Source organism: Anser anser (assembly GCF_964211835.1).
Source record: "Anser anser genome assembly, chromosome: 1".
Taxonomy (NCBI): domain Eukaryota; kingdom Metazoa; phylum Chordata; class Aves; order Anseriformes; family Anatidae; genus Anser; species Anser anser.
This window is the reverse complement of record NC_139720.1, coordinates 61,954,418-61,977,521: the sequence shown is the minus strand read 5'-3', so window position 1 is coordinate 61,977,521 and position 23,104 is coordinate 61,954,418. Positions and strand designations below refer to the sequence as shown.

General features: G+C 44.9%; 2 protein-coding genes across 5 annotated transcripts in view; one reads left to right on the top strand and one right to left on the bottom strand.

Moving 5' to 3' along the window:
• TMEM178B (transmembrane protein 178B) overlaps positions 1–23,104 on the bottom strand; it is a 220,824-nt gene that overhangs the window by 32,627 nt on the left and 165,093 nt on the right. For all 4 annotated transcript variants that reach the window (XR_014583222.1, XM_083833292.1, XM_083833291.1 and 1 more), the window contains one exon: positions 1,254–1,391. Coding sequence is in view for 3 of the 4 variants with exons in the window: in XM_083833292.1 (XP_083689418.1) it covers positions 1,254–1,391 (138 nt within the window). In the remaining variant the exon portion in view is untranslated. The remainder of the gene's footprint in view (positions 1–1,253; positions 1,392–23,104) is intronic.
• BRAF (B-Raf proto-oncogene, serine/threonine kinase) overlaps positions 9,632–23,104 on the top strand; it is a 296,643-nt gene continuing 283,170 nt past the window's right edge. The window contains exon 1 of the mRNA XM_083832332.1: positions 9,632–9,638. The gene's annotated coding sequence lies outside the window, so the exon portion shown is untranslated. The remainder of the gene's footprint in view (positions 9,639–23,104) is intronic.

Here is a 23,104-nt window from a genome sequence, read left to right as displayed (position 1 = left end):
CACGCGCTTCCCTGTATCTCACACTTGTAGCTGTGCCACACCACCGTACAGGTGAACAAGTGACCCAACGCATTGAAGGGAGGGCAAGGACCCAGCTAAACAAAAACCACCAGCAGAGAAGCGATCAGAGAACAGAAGCAATGCTATTCAATTTGAGATGTTCAGCCAGTGCTGTGTTTGGGACTTAACTCTCACAGCCTTCGTTTAAAGTAACTGCGTGCCATGAAGCCTGCTGGTGACAGACAGTGGGATGGCATCTGCAGTAAGGAAGGCTGGAGCTTTGCACAGGAAATATTGGATGACCCCGAGGGCTGGTGTAGTCGAGACGGGAAGAAGCTCAAAAGCATGGAGTGCCAGAGCATGTGTCTAGGGACTAATAAACGGAATCTCTGCTGTAAATTGGGAGCTGAGCAGTAGGAAATTACAAAGGAGGAGAAAGGCCTGGATGTATTATCCAACTGAAGGATGACTGTGGGTCTCTGGTGTGACACAGCATGAAAAGGGCTAATACAATCATAAAATACGTCAGGCAAGGGATTTCCAGTACAGCAAGGGAACCTTCGTGCCCCTGTACATTGACCAGACTTATTCGGGAGTGACCCTTCTCATCTACATCTGAAAGGCAAGTACAGCCAAGAACTGGTGGCAGAAAGGGCTGCTGGACTGATAACTGGGCTCACAGAGGGAAGTCTACAGGGGCAGGAAATTTGTATTTAGGGTAGGAAAAGGAAAGCTGAGAGGATACCACTGCTCTTCATAGATATATCAGAGAACTTAAACCAAAGGTTGTATTTGACTCTAGGACCACTGACTGGGAATAAATACAGGTTAAAACTCTGAGCACGGTTTCCAGATATCAAAGCAAAGTCTCTCACAATGCAATAGGATAGTAGTGGAAATAACATTTGCCTCATCTTCAGATTTTTAGCACTAAATTTATTAAGCTGATAGCATGTAAGGGAGAGGAGATTCTGTGACAGTGTTACTTGTGTCAACAGGGAAGTGGTCTCAACAACTCAGAAGGCCTTTTCCAGTCCTCTGAGTTATGGATGCTGTTTTGTGACAGAAGTAACATGTAAATACTGTTACTATTCTTGACATACACCAGAAGGAGCTCAGCACGAAACCAAGTCCAGATCACCTAAAACAACTCTGAAAACATGTTTTCATTGACAAAGGAGGGACATGTGGAAAGAAGGAACATGAAAACAGCAAGGAAAAGAACACATTTCTTCAGACGCCAACATCCTTACCTCCCATGAGGAAGAGAAGCCCCGCCACATACTGCATAAGGCCTCGATCCCAGCAGCACCCCAGCACCCCGATAATCCATCCAAACAGGATGATGGCCACGGCCATGCCCATGAAGCCAGCTGTCATCCTGCGCAGATCTGCAGTGGGGAAGACAGAAAAACAGCGTGCTTGTGAACAGTGATAAAAAACAGTGAGAAAAAAACCCATCATCACGACTTCCTGACAGTCTTGATCCAAAATGCTACCAAACTGCCAGCTCTTCAGTGTGTGCTGGCACAGGATGGTTTATGTAAGGATGGTCAAGAGGGAGGACAACCCTTAGATTAGGATGCTAGCTTGGGCTGGGGAGAGCGAGCAGGTGACCGTTTCACCACACAATGAAGCTCAGTGCAGATACACCCAAGGGACTTGTGACAACTTTCTCAGGAATTAAAAGTTGTAAAATGGCCCCAGCACAATGTTAACAACTTTAGTCTCTGGGTGCTAGCACAGCCTGTTTAAATCCTGCCTTCACATGTCCATCCATTGCTACGCTGCATCCAACAGATGTACCTGCTCAAACTGATGTGCAAAGCAGTCTCTGGACTTTACTCCAGCGCAGACACAACTGGGGATTCACCTTGGATCTGACTCCCTGGGAGATCTTGGACCAGTCACCAAGCCCCTCTGGGACACAGTTCCCCATGTGCAGGATGGGGCTGAGCTCCTTGCTGTCCAGTAGTGTTGTCAGTGAAAGCCAGGACCTTCAGGATGGTGAGGTGCACAGATACTCTGGAGTCAGAGACAAGAAACGCACTGCACACACATGGCTGGGGCATAGGGCACTTTATTGCCCTCTCTTATATCTAGATGGTGACCTTGTCAGATGATTTTTGGTAAGGACATTTTTGAGTGCTCCAGGGAGCACCGAGAGTAGCAGGAGAGCACAAGGTTGAAGTGAAGTATTTTGTGCTCTGCACGTGGGGACAAAGAACCAGATGTGGTCTGGGGTTGACCTGTATTTATTTCAAAAATAAAGGGCAAAGATCCTCAAGATCTAATGTAAAGAACCTATAAATTAAGCCTTTGCTGAATCCCGTATTTGCTTTCTGCAAAAAGGATGGGACTACTGGGATCCCTACTCCTACATGTGCTAGAAAAAAACTTCACTGCTGTTTCTGATGTGAAATCTGAGCACGGAGACCACCTGGAAAAAGAAGCAAGGACTATGAGAGCTGACAAGCATCTTTACATGCTCGAATAATGGAACAGATGGAGACATCTTCACTAACATTTGACTGTTCCCTGTCCCTCCTCATGCACGTATACAAAGTTTAAGCACTGATATGTCAAGAGTGTGTGTGCAGAGAAAATTCCAGCCAAGTCAGCTCTCCAAACATTTGTTTCCTTCTGGAAGCAAATTTTATTTGCATAGCAATTTCATTTTCTTTCAAGAAACAGAATGCTTGTGACAGAGGGAGGACAAATTGAAAGCAGTGAAACAGCCACCAGCCTCTACAGCAGCTTTTCTCCTTGGCTGGTCTTTGACTGCTTCTCAGCTTCTGTTATTTTTGGTCCTTTTTCTACAGTGGGTCAGAAGGACCACCAATACCAGTAGTGCAGGTTCAGTGAAACTCGTGAACAACAATAAAGTGTCATAACCAGAGATTTATAAAATTCCTAAACCAAAAACTTTAAGAGTCTGCAAGGCCTATAGGCACGTTGGAACAGAATAATTTGATTCAGTGAATGACTGCTTCCTCAGGGCTGTGTTCACTCTAGCATTACTTACCCAAGATCAAGTTGCAGAACACAATTCCTCCCTTGAGGTTACGAGTTCTGGTAGATTGTCACTGATTTTTACAAGGTCTCTCTCTGACAACGTAAAGATGACCAGGCCTTCAGCCCATCAGTGACCAGCGCCCTTTTAACTACATATATGTCTTTAAGTCATCTTTTTATCTTAGGGTTCGTGATCATCCCACCAAAATCAAACAAAAACTCCCCACAAAGCATTTTAATATGTTCAAGTAGGTCTGGTGCAGGAAAAATATTTTTTTTTTTTAAAAAAAGGCATTTCCTACAGAAACTCCTATTTCCCACAGGCAGTGCTGGTCTGTTCCTTGGGAATTTCTCAGAGGGCTTCCTAAAGCAAGCAGTAAACGTTAGTAAGCATTTTTGATGGCAGAGTGTCTTTGTACTTTGTAGCCCATAAAGGCCTGGGCTCAATTTGAAAGACAGATGAAAACTTAAAATGTTTACTGTTTCCTATGTCATCTTCAATAACAGCAAAACACATTTCAGCGCCGCTGCACAGCTGTCTGTGTCAGCTCAGCAAAGCCTGTCCGTTCTAACTGGTGACTGCTGACTCTGGGTAACAGCACTTGCTTGTCCTAATGGAAACATACTCTAACAACCTGCTTTTAATGAGCTGAATTTAAATAGTTTTATTCAGCTGTGAGATGTCAGTAACTCCTCAGGTCTATCCCAATAACAAACTGATGGAGCTGGTTCTCACAGGTCCCAGAGGGGATCACAAGTATCCCCATACAAGTATCCCATACAACAAACCAAGGAATGGTTTCCATCCCACTAAAATGACTTTGAGTTTTGCCGTTGAACAGAATAGTTCAAATAGCAGGACCAAGATTTCTAGATGCGATTTTTGAGGTTTGTTTCACTAGACCTTTCTTCCTGACGGAGCCTGAAATTCCCTTTCTAACAACACAGCAAAATCCATCAGCATCTTAATTCTGGGCTCACACTCTTGAAAAAAATAAAAAACATAACCTCTGATTGACAGTTAATACCACCCATAAAAACATTTAAAATCACACTTCTTTAAGAAACCCTAGTTCTTGCAAGTTTAGTGGGCTCAGTTTAAGAATACCGCTGCTTGAGCCAATTGCAGTTCCTCACAAGCCCATCCATAAGGGTCTATTTAAAACAAATAAAATATAATCTTTCTTTTCTGTTCAAAAACATCTTGGTTTTTGTCTTGTCATAAACTTCCTTGAAGGCAGCCCTTGCAAATGGCAGAGCTAAGAAAGGGACTGAAATATGGTTTCACAAACAGCCTGTGCTTGTCCAGCAGCATCTTCCCAGTGCTGCTCACCTGTCTGAGCTAGCACGATGCTGATGTCTGTGCTGGGAACGAGTCTGTGCAAAGTGATTCTTTTGTGGGAAAATATTTAACATATATAATGCGTTGCAACAGCAGATCAACAAGCTTAGGCTATTTAGTAAGGAGAAGGGCAGGGAACAGAAACTCCTCTCCTCTGGACACAAACCCATGTTAATTGTATTTTTTACGATTATTGTTCTGTTGGCATGGTGCTTGACAAGGAAAGAACAGCCGAAAAGCAAAGATTTGCATTGTATACTTGAGGCAATATATAAATTCTCTCTGCTAATTTAGGAGCAAGGGGTGCCACATAAATAAACAATAGCTCATCAGGAAAATGTGATTTTTTTTTTGTCTGAATTTGATTGGCACTGATAAGACTTTTTCTGAATACATATCCTGCAAAGGTAAACAGGGTCAAGCTTTGGTCGTGTAACACTAATTTGTAACATCTGAGCACATCCTGAGTCTGATTTTTTATTTTTCTTTATTATTAGTATTATTTTTAGTTAATGAAATGTAGGATTCTCACACTCTTTCTTTCTTGGAAAACCTCTCTGAGTAACTGCAGAATCTCAGGATGATGGCATGACAATCCCAATCAACTGAAGGAGTGATTGTACCAGAAGAATGCATTGTTGAATTTTATACAGCTAAATGGAAGCTGCAACAGCAGACATACCTTACCTTAGCTCACTCTTGTTCACTGCTTAGCTGGTTCTACAGCTGATGCCCTCCTGGTTATCTATCCAGCATCCTCACGCTGTAGCAAAGTGCACAGGCTGCAGCAGTACTGTGAATCCTCCCTCTCCACCATCTAGTAAGCCAAACCTTTAGGAATGTGGCTACATGGTGCGGGTAAGAAGGGTATTGCACTGCTTGTTCTGTAGGACCTATAGTGTAGAAACTGACTCAGTGCCGTGCCTGTTTGGCCAGTAGTCTCATGATTTGCTACACGGACTTAGACAGCCCCATCACTTGTGAGTGAAAGTACAATATTAGCTTTCCACTCATGTTTCAGAGACACCTTCTTCATCCCATTCTATTTTTTTACATTAACAGACTAAAAGTTAAGTGTGAATATCTTCCCCTTGGGGGTATTTTCCACGCCTAGCACTGCCACAGGTGCTGCCGTGTGTAGCAGGCAGGGAACTCAATCCTGACTCAAAACCAATGTGGATCCTCAGGCAAGAAATTCAGGCATCATGTTCAAGTAGGCCAGAAACAACAAATTTCTTGATTAGTAACACTGGAGAAGGGACAGCAGATGAAATAATCCAATTCCCATGACTGAAACTAAAATGGTAAGCTTGAAAGGCACAAGCTCCATGAATCGTGATGAAAGGAGAAACATTAGCATTTTAGACAACCCCCTTAAAATAAAGAAAGAGTCTCATAAAACAACATGTGTTTCCTAAAAGCATTTTAGTCTTCCACTGGAGAATATTAACTGTAAAGGTTTTCTGAAGATAATGAAAGGCAGAAGAGCCGATTAAGATCTGCTTATTTCCAAGCAGCATGTGGAGAAGGTTCACTCTGTCAGTTTGCAAATGCCCCTGCCCTTCATTTCACCCTGATATCTGTCCATCTGTATTTGTTATGAGCAATAAAGTATTTCATGCTGGTTGTCACATCATGGAAGAAGTTTCACACCCCAGCAGCTGCAAACAGAACATGTTCTGAATCAGTGTTGCTTCTTGAAAATTTCAATATGCCTTTTTGACTTCTGATGTTCTGCCCTATTCTTTGAAATTGCAAGTCATCTTTCCAAAGCAAGGGCTCGGTCCCCCTATTGATATCTATCTTCTTCTCCACAGAGGAGTTTAATGCTCCAAAAATATTAGGCATTTATTTTCTCTCAACACATAGAACACAGAGAAAATATGAGCCTCTTGTGAAAGATGGGGAAATTGAGACAAGATGAGAATAATCAACCTGCCTATGACTACACGGAAAGTTTGTGGAGGAGCATATAATTGAATCTATATTACCACAATTTCTGGCCAGCCCTTTAACCACACAGCACTGCTTTTGCTTTCAGAACTGCTTGTTCTCAAGTGTTTGCTACCAGATCAAAGTACAGAGCTTGTTATCAGAGCGTTAGAAAGTGCAATACTGCTGCAAACAGCTTTTCAGAATGTCCACCCTACATCTCCCTTCTACCAATACGGAAAGGTCCATAAGGACTAAGGATCAAGGCAGTCTGTATCCAGAATACCTGCAACACCTTAGGGGACATTCAGGGTACAGCATCACCCTTTCCTGAGGTGTCACATCAAAAGGAAAAACTGAAAAGGAAATCACTAATGTATTTCAGTGCCCCTCTAGGAACAAATACCAGGATATAATATCATATCAAGTAGAAATAGACTGGGGTAGCATTATCCTTTAGCATAATCCTTCATTGCATTTAGATGTATACTAGATCTTGATCTATATTAGATCATACTTATATCTATACTAGATCATACTTTGATCCATACTAGATCAAAGCACTATAGTAGATCCTATACTAGATTCATTCTCATCTCTCTTTACCGTTGTGGGTTTAAACATATTTGTACTTAAAAAGAGTCTAAATCACTCCCTTATCATCTTTTTCTAAGCAAATGTATGTATAGAAAATTGTTTAAGAACCAGCTTTCACTAGGTTTTGTTTAAATGACTTCTCTTACATAGATTCAGCTGCACAGTGGTACCTTTATCTGACATCATCCCTCCTCTCACCTCACCCCAATAACACAGGAGGGTCAAGATGCAAAATTGGACAGGTGTGTCTTTTACTGAAAACGAAACCTAGCAGCTCCCAGCTACCATGAAGAAGTGAGTATCAATGCAGATGATTTTGAGTGGCATCTTCTGGCTCTCATGATTCTCTCCACACAGCTTAAGATGGTATTTTGGATGAGGTTGGCAAGTGGAGGGTGAGGTTTTAATCTTTTCTTTCCACTTCAGGAATGAAGAGATAAGAAAAGAAATATGTATTAGTCTACCTGAGACTCAGTTAAAATCTCTGAGTGCTTCTCCTGAATTTTGTGGCAACCCAGTCTCCAGTTTGAAGATTACTGTAACGCCATCACAATGATTATGACCCACTTCAACAGAAGTAACAGTATATGCATGTACTCTCCACCAGAGTGATTCAGAAATACATGTCACAAACACATACACTAAAACACAACCCTCAAAAATGAGAGAAAGAGCAGCAGAAGGTCCTCACAAAAATAAATAAATAAATATCTAACTATTGATACTCCAAAGGACTTCGGTGAGCCTTTGTTTCACAAACTAAGATATACGTATAATTTCTCCTAAACCAGAAAATCCCATCCCCTTCTCTGGAATAGAGTTTTTTGCGTGATAAATCGTTTGGCTACCAGCATGTATGAACCCACCTATATGGAAATGTCAATAAGAAACTTCACAGACACTTGTCCCTGGCTGTGGTCGCCACTAGTCAACGTGTTACTCAGGACAGGATGTAGAATGAACATCCTGACACACGATTTGTTCTTGTCAGGACAGACAATCTGTCTGGATTTCCTCCATCAGAGTTCTTAAGCATTTTATAGTTATTTAAGACAGAAACAATCACAAAAGGTTGGTGCCAGCTGCATGCTGCTGGCACTTCAGCCTGCCTTCATTCGTAAGAAATCCCAGTGACTTCAGAGTTGGGTGAGCAGTTCATCGGAGGGAGAATGGAGTCCTGTCTTGTTCAAAGGCTGACGCCTTCAGAGATTCGTGCTGAGACAGCAACCCCCACATGGCTGTGCAATTTCTAGTCCCCAGTGAACCTTCTCATGAAGCACCGGAGGGGGAGGGGACATCCCAAACCAAGTCACACAGTGTGGTACTTTCTGAAAGCAATTCCTCCGGTATTTGGGGTAACTACTGAAGTCTAAGAAATTCTGCAGTGGCTGAAAGCACCATCTGGAGCTTGAATATCAAGCCCTGACCTTACTCTTGCTTTTTGCTTGTGCAGAGCAGAGAGAAGACAAAAGAGAACCACTAGATAATAGGAGAGAGATTTAAGGAGGCAGTAGAGAAAGAAGGAGACAAACCTTGTTTAAGTGCTGGTGAAAAAAGATAGGTGAGAAAAAGTGTCTTGTATGAGGCTGAAAAGATGGATTTGTATTCAAGAAACTTTATGATATGGATATTAGAGAGGTGGATGTGTAAAGGAGGCTTTTATACAATGGAATTTTAACGCATTAGATGCAGTTCTGATCTGATGTAGAGGTTTACTGTAGAAGACAGAAAATTTATGTTAGGTCTTTGGAGAAAGACAGCTGTGAATATCATCATGTAGAATGGTTCAGCCTTTAGCTCCAATCTTTCTTCCCCTTCTGCTGAAAAAGAACATTTGGTCAGAGAGGAAAAGAGATTTTTTATTATCTGCTATGTTGCTACTCATCTCTGAGTGACAGCAGGCTGGGAAGGAAACATAAGCTTTGCCCTTATAACCCCTGATGTAGTGGGCTCAGCACAGCTAAGCCTCTGCCAAAGCATTATTCTATTCTATTCTATTCTATTCTATTCTATTCTATTCTATTCTATTCTATTCTATTCTATTCTATTCTATTCTATTCTATTCCATTCCATTCCATTCCATTCCATTCCATTCCATTCCATTCCATTCCATTCCATTCCATTCCATTCCATTCCATTCCATTCCATTCCACCCTAACCCAAATCATGCCATTCCTTCCCTCTCCTCCTTTTTTTTCTTCTTCTTTTTTTTTTTTTTTCCTTTTCAGAAAGTACCTAAAGTTGATGATTTCCACTTAACCAGAGATGTTCAAGAGCCGGTTTCAAATAGTCTTTCTCTCTCCAGATTTACTATCCAGAATTTTAGCACTGCAATATGTGATCATCTAGGAACATTTCCAAGCTTCGGTCCCAGCAGAGTACATTTGCAATTTGACCAGTCAACCCTTTCATCCTTCCTCTCCCTTCTTCATTCCTCAGAAATAGGGAAGAAACTCTGAGGCATCTGCATTTTTGGCCATCCTTCTGCATATTTATAACTTTAATCCTTCCTGCTCCTGCTAGGTGAGGCCACACAAAGCAAACATTTCCCAGCCTGAGTCATGCCAAGAGCCTTTTCATTACACAGCTCTCATGGATTATGCAAGTGTTGAAGAATTTCAGGCACACATAATAAAATGCCTTCTGCTCAATTTCAAAACGAACTGGGGGACTTCATCAGATCAGAGCCGTGAGACCTAGAGACACTTGGGACAAGTTGTCTCTCCAGCATGCCTACCTGCAAAGGACTGTGCATCTGTGTGAAGTGCTCAGAGAGCTGTTTTCCTTGAAATATGTGGCAGGGTTGGGTGTTCCAAAGCTTTTCTCTGAAAATCAGACTTTCTCCCATCTCCCAGAGGTGCCATGCAGGCTGATTCACCACTTTTTTTCAGAGGCATTCAGATAATAATGATGTACAGAGTACAGTAACAGTTGTGTAAAAATAATCTGGATACAGGAAGCTCTATACCCTATTATATATAGTCATGGCTTTATTGTCTAGTTTACAGAAGCCTGCTTCCACAGGGAGCACACTTTGCCCCGTTACATGGCTTTTTATGTGCCAGTCACCACTGGATTATCTACGGGTCCAACTCAGCAGTGACTGCTCCAGCCAATGCAGCAGCACTGGAAGTGGGCAGAACAAATGGAAAAGCTATGCTACCACATCACAGTGCTGGCTCCCACGAGGACGGGGTCTCATCTTTGGAAGGAATTCCTTCACTAAACTAAAATTTTCAAAATTGCACTTAAATTTAAGCTTCAGTTAGAATCTCTTGAACCACTTCTTGCAAAGGTGGCCAGAAGGAGGTAGAAGAAATGGAAACACATCTTGTCCCCTTTTTTCTTTCAGTGAGAAGAGAGGACAAATAACAGATGGAGAATGGAAGAGAGTGATTAGGAAAATTGAAGTAAAGTTTGTATTAAAGATGACAAATGGGGTGTGACAGGAAGCAAGAAATAACTGTATGTAAAATCCCATCATCAGGCAGTGTTAAGAGCCTTTTGTAAAACACAGATTTAGCCTAAGCTCATCCTGAAGATAAATGAGGCTGGAGGTCCACAAGAGAGGACCACAAGAGGAGCAGGAGATGTAATACAGAGAGAGACTTGCTAAGACCTCCCCTGTTTTACCACCTTCTTGCTGCATTTGACTTCCCTCCCCTGCTGCCCAACCCACCCCACCACCAAAACCTTGCTCACATTCAGGAGTGACTAAAACATTATCCTAAAGCTTTTCTGCCCCCTGTCCCAACCTCTGGTGCAATATTACGCAGCACAAGCCTGAGAATAATCCCATCATAAAGCATTCAGAGCAGCACGTTTGATAATTGTCTGGGATGAAAAAGGCTGGAGGTGGAGGGATGATACCTCTGCTTTCTCAGTGCCCCAGCACTCCGCTCAAACTTACTCATTCCACAGACCCCGGCATTAAACGTTTTAATTCAGGAACTCTGAAAGGTCTATTCTTGGTTTTTAAAAAAGAGTGTTTAATGCAAGTGAAGCCGGGCTGGGGGCTGGGAAGAGAGGAAAGAGGATGGGGGAGAAGGAGGGAAGAGATACAGAAAGACATTTAAAGCTATGAGAAAATACTCCCTTATGGAGAAATTCTGATTTTGAAGTTTACTCTTCTATTAACATTTAAATTGAAAGGCGTTTCTTCCAGGCTCCACATAGGAAACCAGAAAATCTGCATTTAAATAGATACCATTGAAAAGGGGGGGAAAATATATATCAGCATTGAATGCTTCTCCATTTGTCTGAAAAGAACTTCTCTTATAGATGATTATTAATTTTTTTCTTTTTTCTTTGTGCGTGCTAAAAAGAGAAGTTGGAAGTACATTAAAATTCCGCTTGGCACGAGAAGGAGGTGGGGGAATGGCTGCTAATTGCTCAAAACTCCAGTTTTGAGCTCAGATTTTCTGCCGGCGGGCCTCTGGAGCCTGAAGGAGGCAGCCCAGCCTGCTGCCAGGGACGGGGCCCGGAGGGCCCTCTGCGGCCTGGTGCTGTGGCAGCAAGCCCGAAGGGCTGCGATGCCCATGTCACTGGGGACATCACCACCTTCCTCAGTCCCTGCTGGAGAATCAGACCTTCAGCAATTTTGTCAGACACCTCCGTCCCTTCTGGGCAGCACCTAGCAAACAGGGCCATGCACCTCCAGAAAGCCACATAAGCGCGGCTGCTACCTCTGGCGTTAAACTGAGCTGCCGCAGCCGGAGAGCTCACCGCCGAGCAGTCAGTGGGGTTTGGGGAGGCTGCCCTCACAGGGGTTGCAGAGAAGACCTGGGGCAAGAGGAGACGTCCACACACTGACCCATGTTTCGTGTCATGCCCTCCCGAGGCTCGGCCTTGCTGTGTGCTAGTGCCCTGCTCCCAAGGCTCCCACATGTTGGCCATCACCTCACGTACAGAGCGAAGGGCAGGAGTGTGGGGGGAGCAGGGAAGCTCCTGCCTTGTGCGAGAGGGGCCTCTCACCGCCTCTGTCCATTGGAGGCCACCAAATCTCCATTTTTATTTTATTTTATTTTTTTTTTGTCATGAGTGATTAAATTAAATTTCACCTACCAGCAACATTCAGGGAGCAACAAAGAGGCACCTGCGTGTGGTGCGCGCTCTAATTCCACTACACAATGGGCTTCGTCTCCAGTGAAAAGTCCCCGGGACAATCCGATTATTAATATTCATTCCCTTTTTTTCCGCCTCATTTTCAAGAGCATTACTACAGAAAAGGTCAGGAATGTACTACCCCCCCAGCACTACATTGTAGGCCACCTAAACGGCCTTTTCTGCTGTGTCAGAAAGGGAGTAATCAGGAGAAAATGAAGAGTGGTGCCCCAGAGGCTCAGCTACAGATTCTGTTGGATTTCACCTTGAGGTCACTGGTCTGAATTTAGGTCAGGTTGGTGCTGGCTGCAAGCTGCAGTCCAAAATCCTGGCAGGGGTTCCTCTGAAACAGCAGCTCCAGACAAATCCAACAGATGAGCACCTACTCTGCATTTTCGCTCTATTTGCAGAGTAACAGTGCAACACAGATTTAACCTTTAGGTAGAATCTGGGCACTCCTCCTCCTCCTCCTCCTCCTCCTCCTCCTCCTCCTCCTCCTCCTCCTCCTCCTCCTCCTCCTCCTCCTTCTCCTCCTCCTCCTCCTCCTCCTCCTCCTCCTCCTCCACTTCCTCTTCCTCCTTTTCCCTGTCTAGTAGATGGATCTAGTGCTTACGGGTAGACATTAGGTTGACTTTGAAAGAACAAGGTGAAAAAGTCAAAGGACAAAGGCAAGGCATGAGAAGGATGACTCATCGATCAAGACACTAGTGGAGAGTCTACAAAGATCCAGATACTACTCTCTGCTGTCTCACAGACTTGCATTGCAAAAAAAAAAAAAAAAAAATTTAAATAAAAATCAGACTTTCTGTGCCTCAGTTCTCATAAACTAAGATAATCTCATCTCGCAGGGCCATTTTGAGGATTAATATATTAAAGATTCTGAGCTAGGTTTTCTGCAGTGAATGTGACAGAAGCCACAAAAATGCCTTGGACAGATAAATACTTTGTTGCAGGATACAGAAATTTTTTTCAGTGGTGATTTTGTATGCAATCTGATTAAATCTGGAAAAGCATAGAGATGAAAATCAGCAAAATGGAAGCTCTCCTCTGTATACAGGCACCCGTAGACTTGAGGAGCAACCAGATGTCATGAGTTCTTCTTGGGCCCAGCTGAAATCATGGAACCCACCAGCATCTCCCAGTCCGACACCAGGCCCACACCAGACACAAGTTCTGCAGCATGATCCCATCTCTAGTCACTGGGTCAGTGAACACAAATGTGTCCTGCCACACAGGACCAGAACAGATTTCACCAATTTGCTCTCGTTGCCTCTCCATCTCCCCCTGCCCAGCTTTCTTGAGATCTCACAAGGAGCAGCCTTGTTCTTCCCGGGGTCTCTAGCTGTTATTTTTTCCCATGCAGATGGAAAGCACTGTCTGAAAACATACATGTGACAAGCAGAAATGTTTAGCAGGAGAAGCAGGTGCCTGGAAAATGGATTCCCATTTGTCCTTCCCTCCCCCTCTCCAAAACCCAATCATTTCCCTGTTAATAAGCTCGCTGACTATAATGTGGCACTAACCTTTCACAATTGATGCCAGTGACATTTTGACAGTTCCACATATGGGCCTGCTGAAAGCAGAAGGAATATAAATTTGCAATTTGGTAAAAAGCTGGGTGAGCAGCCAAAGCAGCTTGGGGGAAGGAGAAGAGAAGTGCCAACCAGCCAAACAAAAGCCCACTGCACAGATGTTACGCACGGCAAAAAGGAAAAGTGTGTCCACAGCTGGATGTACCCCAGCAAATATGTGCTCAGAAAAAGAGCCTGAGGCACCCATTAAGCCCAGTCTAGCCTGAGATGCTTCCTCACATGGCAAATTTAGGGGAAGTCTTTCCTAGCAGAAGGGAAATGGGACGCGGCATTCAGTCTGTGCAAACTCTGTGGTTAGCATCAGATGTCACAGGGCTCGGCAGTTGCTCTAACAAGGAATCTTCCAGTATTTCCGCCAATGTGATCAGCCCCAGGGAAACAACTACTTTCTAACTCTGTTTTGTGGAGCAGCTTTGAATGTACTTTTCAAGGTATTTCGACACAAAACAGCACTGCGCAGACTGGGTCAGCGAGTCTGGGTGTATATCACACACCGTACACCTTTCCCAGGTTATATCTGTATTGTATCCAACAATATTGGGCTGAAAACTAACTTCCAGAAAGGGATCCAATTGCCACATGACAAGACGAAGATGAGAAAAATGTTGAACTTGGTGGTTTGCTCTGGTAGTTAGTTAACCCCCAATGTTAGAAAGGCAATCCTATTCCTTTGTTAGGCTATGTCTGGTTTCTGCCTCCAGGTCCAGATTACTGCTGCATGTTCTTCCCACCTCCAGAAATACAGAGCCAAATGTGGAACCCCAAAAAGCTCTAATGAACTCCTAAATGCTAGTGGGGGAGGTGGACTGACACTGAAAGCACCACCTCAGAAAGCTGGGTCTTTGCACAGGCTGGGAATAGTGTGCCTGTTGAAAAAGTCAGCCTTTTTTAGGCATTTTTGCTGAAGTGTTTCTGTGCTGAAGAAATAATAGTAGGGTAGCTGCTGGTTCGCTGTATTAACCACGCTCACGGGCAATGTGAAACCTAAGACCTTTCCGAAGTAATGTCACTGCTAGGCAGGGGACTGCGGCCAAGGCCGGACCACACATGGATGTTTGTGCAACTGCAGGATGGAGCTGATGGCTACCAGTATGACATCTGGACAGGGTTGTGCTTGATGGGACTGGGAGGATAATGGGGGTCGGAAGTGCAGGGTGTCCAGCAGTGGTGGCAGAGAGCATGCTGGATTTCACCACGCTGTGCTTGATCTGAAGTCCTTCACCTGTCAGACTCGAGGGAGCAGCATAAGTTGCTCCCGAAGCCAGGATACCATTTTTAGCCCTGACTGCTTCTGGCAACACATGCTTCATCTAAAGTAACTGGTAGGATCCAACTTGGCATGTGAGACTACCTGGTCTCATCAGACAAAAAGAGAGGGACTTAAGTCATTGTTTGGCCACAGCTCAGCAAGCAGGTAGGGTTTTCACACACGGCAAAGGACAGAGAGAGCCCCTGCCTTGTTTCATCTGTGCTGGTAACACAGAGAGGAACAGCACATAAATGTTTGTTCAAAACTTTCTCCTCAAGTCTGCTCATTCCCAGTTTTGTAGACGACCCCGCCTCAGCAGCCAGTCCCCTGTCCCCAGAGGCCTCGTTCACTTCTCTGACTTCCCACAATGTTCTTCACAACATCAGGTGTTTGTGCACAACTCTAATAAATACTATGTTTGACAGCAAAGTTTTAGAAAACCGCTCAGATCTAGAAGGACTTGCTGTGAAACTAACCCTCTGGTTTTACTGAGAAAAAAAAAAAATAACTCTGTAATTGGATCCTGTACTTGGTAGAAATGTCAAGCAACTCCAGTTATGCTCCATATCAAGTTGAATTACTCACAAGCACACTGGCATGACCAGACAGTTAAGTGATCAAACCCTGCTCCATGAAACACACACCTGATTTCTGTGTGCCAGGACTGAGCCTCCAAGGCTCAAACCTTCCAAGTCTACAAACACTGATACAGGATGCGTGGTGCTCCAACACGTGTACCCAAGGGACCATTCTTTATGGAAGGGGCAACTATCTTATGTCTCTCACTGGGGGATGGCCCAGTGAAGTCCCAAGTCAGAAAGCCCACCATACCACAGGGGTGTCTTTACTCACTCACCTTAAAGGCTGCAGAGGTAGATCAGAGATGTCTGAAGCGCAAGCTGGAAGCTGACTGCCAAACTGCCTTGACATTTTCCTGACATTGCCCTGATGCTGTAGTGCAGCATGTGGCCTGCTCCCCCTCACCCACCACCAGAGCAGCCTCGAGGCTGTTCTCATTTGTGCAGGGCTCAGCCGTGGCCATGGGATGGTAGCAGGATGAGGCTCAGGACTTCCTCCATTTGGCCAGATGCGCCATCCCCTGCCCCTTACTCCAAAACTTCTTTGAGAATTAGAAGACAAGGCCCAATCCTGAATCAACGTGATCAGCTCAGAATCAGGGCAGTTGGTGGTGGTGGGGAGTGATGAGGTTCCCCAAAAGCCATGCCACAAAATGTCTGTGTAGTTATCTGCTTAATGCTGTTGTCTACTGGTTCTGTGGATGCTAAAAAAGAAGGAAATTTGAGTATTGCATAAAAATGCTGGTATGTTCCATATTTAAAAAAAAAAAAAAGAGTTTTCTTGGAATACAACTTTCTGACTTTTCATTTCAAGACAGCCTTTTTTAAAAACGCACTTAATTAAAAAGAAAAAGGCAAAAGGATTCAGAAGGGTTAAATAAGGCAATCAAAGCATTTCAATTCAGCCAAAATTCTCTTGGCTGCTCCAAAATAAATTGTTGTTCATTTTGCTGAAAAAAAAACTTCTGAAAGCCACCTGCAGCCCTTCCACCATGCTGTTTTATTCACTTTGCCTTTCCAGCCAGAAAGCCCTTTATTTCAGCAGCCCTGTCCACCCTGCAGCACCTGAGTGGTGGCAGAGGGCTAATAATAACCCTGGCAGGAATGGGAAGGCTAAAATTGGAAGCCAAGCTTTGATGGGTGTGTAAAAAAGGAATTAATTCTCAAATATTTTGTTTCTAAGATAACATATGGTTTCATTTTGTGCCTACCCACGAGTGATGCAATTGATTTGGGATCTAAAATCCTTGTAGCATATTTTCTCACATTTAAGAAGCTTTTCAGCTCGCCTGTATTGGCTGGTTTGCACACTTCCTAATGGGTCTCTCCAGATCTGATGCAGCGTTTGAAGCTGTGATGGGTACATATGTGAAGGAGGGGGGAACAAATGAAGGGAAAGGCCCACTGTGCATTGCTAACAGTCGCACGTTTCCAAAATGCTGTGCTTAGGAGATGCCTAATTCAGTTAACCTCTTTGATCTCATCATGCAGTCTGAAATACCAAAAGGTAATGAAAAGATTGCAGGCAGGTCTGCTACTTTTGCATATCAAAACACACGCCTCAGCGCCGCACAGAGCAGAAGACAGATACAGTAAATACACTTGTGATAGATGGAAAAAAACATCTTTTGATTGGGAGAGAACAGCTTTCTTCCTGGTCATATAGTGCTCATGTACGTGTAATAAGAAAAAATTTCCAGAAAGCTTATGCTCTGTCAGAAAGCGAATGCCCACAGGTGCCAGAATTCATTCCTGCTGCACTCCGCTGGGCTACGGTCATGATTTACCTCCCTTTCCCCTTAGTTATTAGCAACAGAGCAGAAGACAGATGGCTACACCTCAACTGACAGCAATATGCCCTTTAAAATAACCTATCCTGCCCCAAAAGATGGGATCCACTTTATCAGGGTCCAGGAGCCCATTCGCCTTCCCTCTAACTGCAGCTTATCCAGCGAGAAGCCCCCAAGCATGTCCAGTGCATGAAAACAGCTCTGCTTTAAGAAAATACACCACCCTTCCCCTTACGGCTGCCAACCCACCCCCCTCCAGCTATTTCCCCATCTTTCCTCCTGTCCCTTCGCAGCCGTCTCAGTGCCAATCCCCTTCTTTTCTCTACGTGTTCCTCTCTGCCCTGTGCCACTCTGGTTTCTCATCACCTCTTGCTCCTCATTTCTGAATGCACACCTCCCTTCCTCTCTTCCATTCCCCTGTAATTTCCTCCCATCTCCTTTCTCTCTCTCTCTAGGTCGACACATCTGAACACCCTCCCGGTGACTTTTAAGGCATCTCGAAAGCAGTAGTCAGGTATCAGGCTCCTCTGCAGGTCAAAAGAAAATTTTAGGGAAGTCAGTGGCCAGATGCAATGATTACTGCTCACTGTGGACAGGAGTGACACAGGTCTTCATGATCCCAGATGAGATTTAACTTGTAAAACGCTACATCATTGTTTTTCCACTTTTTCCGTTTGTGGCATCTCTACAGGGCTGAGGTAAGACAACTTGGGTGCCTTGTCTCTGCATTTCTTACCCTAATGTAGTTGCTTTTTCTTATACATAAACTCAGCTATGAATATCCTGGACTTCTACCGTTTTATATTGTCCTCTACTACTTTTACCCATAAGTTACTGATACTCTTAACCACAACTCGAACATAATATTTTGATTAGAAATTTTCTTCCTGTGCTTGTTTTAATTATATTTTTAAATTGTTTAACGAGTTTTATAGGAAAGCCAAAGGGAACCCTGCCATCTGATATTTCTAACGGCTTGAAGGCCTGAAGTACCAGTGTTACATCAGCCCTAATTTAACCCTTCTTAGGACATGTTCCCTGTGTCACTGCAGTGTCACACAGCCAAAGCAAGTTAGTGACTTTGGCTTTTCAGCTTCAACCAACATTTTGGCCTAGGGGCTCTGTACATGAGCCTACCACAGTAGCAAGGAGTGCGGGGGATGCTCAGCTGGGCTGCGACGGCCCTGTGCTCCAGGCTGCCGTGCCCCAGGTCACTGCCCTAGCCTGAGCCATCCCCCAGCCATGGAGGGTTTCTGGGTCTGGACATGCCACTGCCAACCAAGACCTCTTCTTGCAGGGCAGGGGCATCCCCAGTGCCACCGAGGCCCTGCAGCCCACCGCTGGCCGTGTTCAATGAGCCACGGAGGAAATGAGGTGAATATTTGGGTTCCTTTGTCTGTCTGCACCTCCAAGGGACCTGCGACTGACACGGACTTCGATAACCATAGCATCTAGACACAGCAATCATTGACAGCTTAATTACACCCTAATTTCTCCACATAGAGGCTATGAGCAAGATTTCAATTAATTTTAACTATATATAAGTTTGACGCTTCTCTATCATTCCATTAAGATGACTCGGGACAAGACAAACATAGATGTTAATGTGCTATAAAGTATGAGATTTTTAATTAATTTTAATGAAAAAATTAATTATCAATTTACTTATAAAGGCTCATAAAATTCATATTCTAATCACAGAATGTATTTTCTGTACATCTGGGATAGATTTGTTCTGTCTCTCAAACAAAATGGAGATCCTGAACCCCCTTTTGATCTAATCTGGTCTTACCATGGAATCATAATCAGCAGTTTTTGTTATAAAGAGCTTTGGGATCTTCAAATCAAAGACCCATCCAACTGCAAAGTCCTATTAGGGTTTTGCAGTGGACAGCTTTATTAGCATGCGAGGAGCTAAAGAAGTTTTAGCTCAGGCTGGAGCCTGTTTGCCTGAACCAACCCAACCCTCCTCTAGCCGGGAGGAACAGCTGGACTTATGCCAGACCCTTAACACAAAGCCCCTTTAAAGCAAAGCCCTGTCAGGGCCCATTACAAAGTCACCACATCCCTGAGACACGAGCTGAAGCTCTGCTGGCACATCATTAAGTAGGTATTTTCAAGTGAGGATTTCCATACAGTATACCTGAAGACAAAGCCGTTCGTGGAAGAGGATGTTTCCTGAGTCGAGACCTTGGGCTCACTTACTAAGCAGGCAGCTCGCCTTTGGGAACACCCAGTCAGGGCTTGCTGGCTGTTAAGGCCTCCCTGTTTTCTGGCTATTTCTTAGTTTTAAGCACGACTGCGTTAGCAGCCAGCAGCCTCCCACGTGCTGCAGCAGTACTCGGTGCTGTTCAGCCGGCAGCCAGGTTGCTCTGCAGCTCTTGTGGCCGCAGAGCTGTCACCTGGAGGGACACCGGGGCGGCACCTCCTGGGCCCTACAAGGGGACAGCCACTGCAGGTCTGACTGCACCCACCTGCAGCTACAGCTCGGGCACGACCCTCAAACCTTGGGTACATTTGTTGGTCCCCGTTGTCCCCCCACGGACGGCTTTGATGATGCCCGAAGGGATTTGCTCCGGAGGACACCTCTGCATTTTGCTCTTTGGTGCTCTGCAAAGACACCGGTAGCACCGGGGCTTGGTGTCGAACAGCCCCCCTGCTGAAGCTCCTTTTTCCCCAGGCAGACAGCAGCGCTGTGGGGCGGACGGGCTCGGCTCCCAGCATGGGGTCAGAGGCTCGGTGCTGCCCCATGGCAGCCCTGTGCTCACTGCCACCCCTGGAAGGAGCGCCGCTGGTGGGCTGCTCTGCAGGCTTCCCCTCCCTGCAGAGGGTGTCGGGGCGCTGCTCAGCAAAGACGAGGAAATTAAGAAATCAAGAGGGAGGAAGGGAAAATGCAGATGACTGAGGGAAAATCAGCATTGCCCATGGAAACTCCCCCCACAGCGTTATCTCTTTGGCCAGAGCAGACCACACGCTTTCAAGGCAGCACTCGCTGCTTGTGTCCTTGTCTCCAGAGGAATGTTTGGCTCGGCATGACTAATGCGACCAGCAAACCCAGCACAGCAGAAATGTCACCAAGGCCTCTCCTACGCAGGACCTGTGATTACCATAAGTGAGCACTCTTAACCTGCTTCATCTTTAACCGATAGCTAAAGGAAGCGGGGAAGGAGGGGAAAACTCTGTGCCGGGTTTTGGCACCTCCTTGACTCTCAGCGAAAACATGGCTTCTGAAAAAAAACAACAAACCAGGCAAGTTTAATTCCCTTCGCACCACTGATTCTCAGCTTCCAGGCACTGGAGAGAAACAGAGCACATCCCTCACATCGCGGTACCTCCCAGATCGGAGAAGAGAGCAAGTGAGACCGAGGGAGAGATTCAGGTCCCAGCCCACGCCAAGCAGCCGCGGGGAGAAGCTGAGAACGAAAGTCTTTAAATGGTTTTTGTTCCTCTGGAGTCGCAGGGGGTGCGAATCCATAGTCTAGGTAAATCTGGATGTAAAACAAGCAGGGACCCAGCTGGAATCAGTTTAGTGATATAAAGACACATAGTCTTAATTAAGGGAATTGTGATTTGCCAATGAAATCCCAGCAGGGCGTCTGTCTGCCTGATCAAAGGCTCGATTTTCTGATGGAATCTTAAGTGCATGAGCCATGAAATTACTTTTTGAAAAGGGAACACGCAGCACAAAGAGGCAGAGTGAGAGGGGAGGGGGTGGCGGGGAGGAGGTAGGGAGGGACAGACGGATGGACGGGGCGCAGAGCTCCGAGGGATGCCACTGAGAGCCTCCAAACAGAGCTAGCGAGGAGCAGGTGGGAGAAGAAATGCACAAGGATGGCACACTGCCACCAGAGTCGGCGCTTAAAATCACTACCCACCACCCGCTGAATAACGACACATCCCTAATTTGGTCTTAAAAACTGCTTTTAAAAGTGCTTAGCAGAATTTGGGGGAAAATGGTTATTTTTCTAAGTAAATTCTGTTTTCCCGCTCCCACACCCCTCTTCATTTTCCACAAATGAGATGAAGGCGCCTGCTATTTCTGCTCAGAGCCGGATTTTCTAACAACCCCAGAGACCCCAAAAGCAATGCTTTCTCCAAATGTTTACTCCTTTTTTCCTTATTTTTTTTTTCAGCAACACACAGAGCAACAGATATCCCTCCATTTTGTTACAACGGAATGATTGACAAGGAATGTTTCGATCTGCTCCAAAAGATAACGAGCCTTTCGGTGTACCTGGGAAGAGCTTTGGATTAAATTCCAAAGTATGCAAACCCCGCATCATCTGGAATTACATTGCTATGGGGCCCTAAAACACCGAAAGCTCTGTAAATCAAGACGGGAAGTTGACAGAAGAGACACAACCCACCAGCTTCATTTCTCCTCTCTGTACCGCAGGAGCATTCCCGCAGCACTCAATAAACTTCCCAAATCCCACCTCCTCTTGCAGAAGACTCAGCGCAGAGCTTCAGGGGATTGAGGCAGGGCAGCCCCAGCTTTGTTCCTCAAGGTCTGGTGAGGTATCCAGAGGACATCACATCGCCAAACATCTTACACAGGTCTTCTCTCCTCTGACATTTAAATATGCGTTTATTAACAAGTTCTCTTGTTGCTGGACTGAAAACCCGATGCAATGATTACAGGAACCAAGATATCAGAAAAAGCCACCTGTCACCTTGCCACACAGTCTTCCTCAAAAGCGAGCAAAGCAAGAGCTTCAAAGGACAAAATAAAACACACATATGCGCCTGCTGTGCAAAGCAGGACTCTGTTTAGTGTAGGAACGGTCCCAAGCAAACACACTGGGCTGTTTTACTGGTAAGGCAACAGCATGGACTTAATAAATCACAACTGGTGCACTGACACCATGCCAGGATCTAAAGTAAAAGTGAAAATAAGCAATCAAGCCCTATGAATTTCTGGCTGTGTTCAGAATACCTGGGGGAAAGCAATGGATGTGGTAACATAAAAAATGATAATAATAAAAAAATGAAACCACTATGGGAAACCACTCTATTTTCAAGCATCTCCAACAGTTTGTGAAGCAAAAAAGCCTAAGGGTTTCTGACAAGTGGCTACACAGCACAAAGTGCAGCTCAGATCCTCGCCAGTGGCACAAGGAGCACTGTGCTTCCAACACCTCACCATTTCCTCGCTTCCTATTAATGGTGCTGGACCTAAAAGGAAAACAGATCTCCACATCATTCACTGAGTCAGCTCTAAAGCTCTGCTTTGGGACTGCAGAGCTCTTGAGAGAAGCTGCAGCTTGAACAAATAAATAAAAAGTAAAAGTGGGTCACAAAAAAAATCAAACATTTACCTTAATTACGCTGCTTTAAGATGTGGGTATCTCCCTTCACGCCCCACTCAGCCAGTGCCAGTAACCCAATTTATTTAATAAGGTATCACTGTCTCCACAGTGGCTGTACGCCACCAAGTTCTTGGGTCCAGTAAAGGCTTCCCCACATCAGAAACGGCCCTCCTGGGCCCAAGTGCTCTGCCAGCAGTGGTGAAAGACCTTGTGAAGCTCATGTCAGTGAACGAAACATTTTCCTCACTACTTTTTCCCCCACAACATCTGCTCTCTCTTTGCCCCGCTCTGCACACCTTCACTGCCCCCCCCACCACTGCAGCTGCAGCCACCAGCTCCCGATCCTTCAAGCACCTTTTCCCTTCTTCAAATCTTTTCAGATCTCGAGGAAAGCAATTTTCCCTCTTGCCTCTTTTCTCTCTCTCCTACCATTGTTGCTTCTTGCTGACTGCTCCTGTACTCTAAAATTCTGAAGAGCAGGTTTGTATTAAAAATAGAGTTCAAAGTATAAAGGAAGATGTTTTCCAGGAGACCATAATAAAAATGTGAAGGTTTTAAGGAGGATCAACAGCCATTTCACATACGTGACTTCTTCAA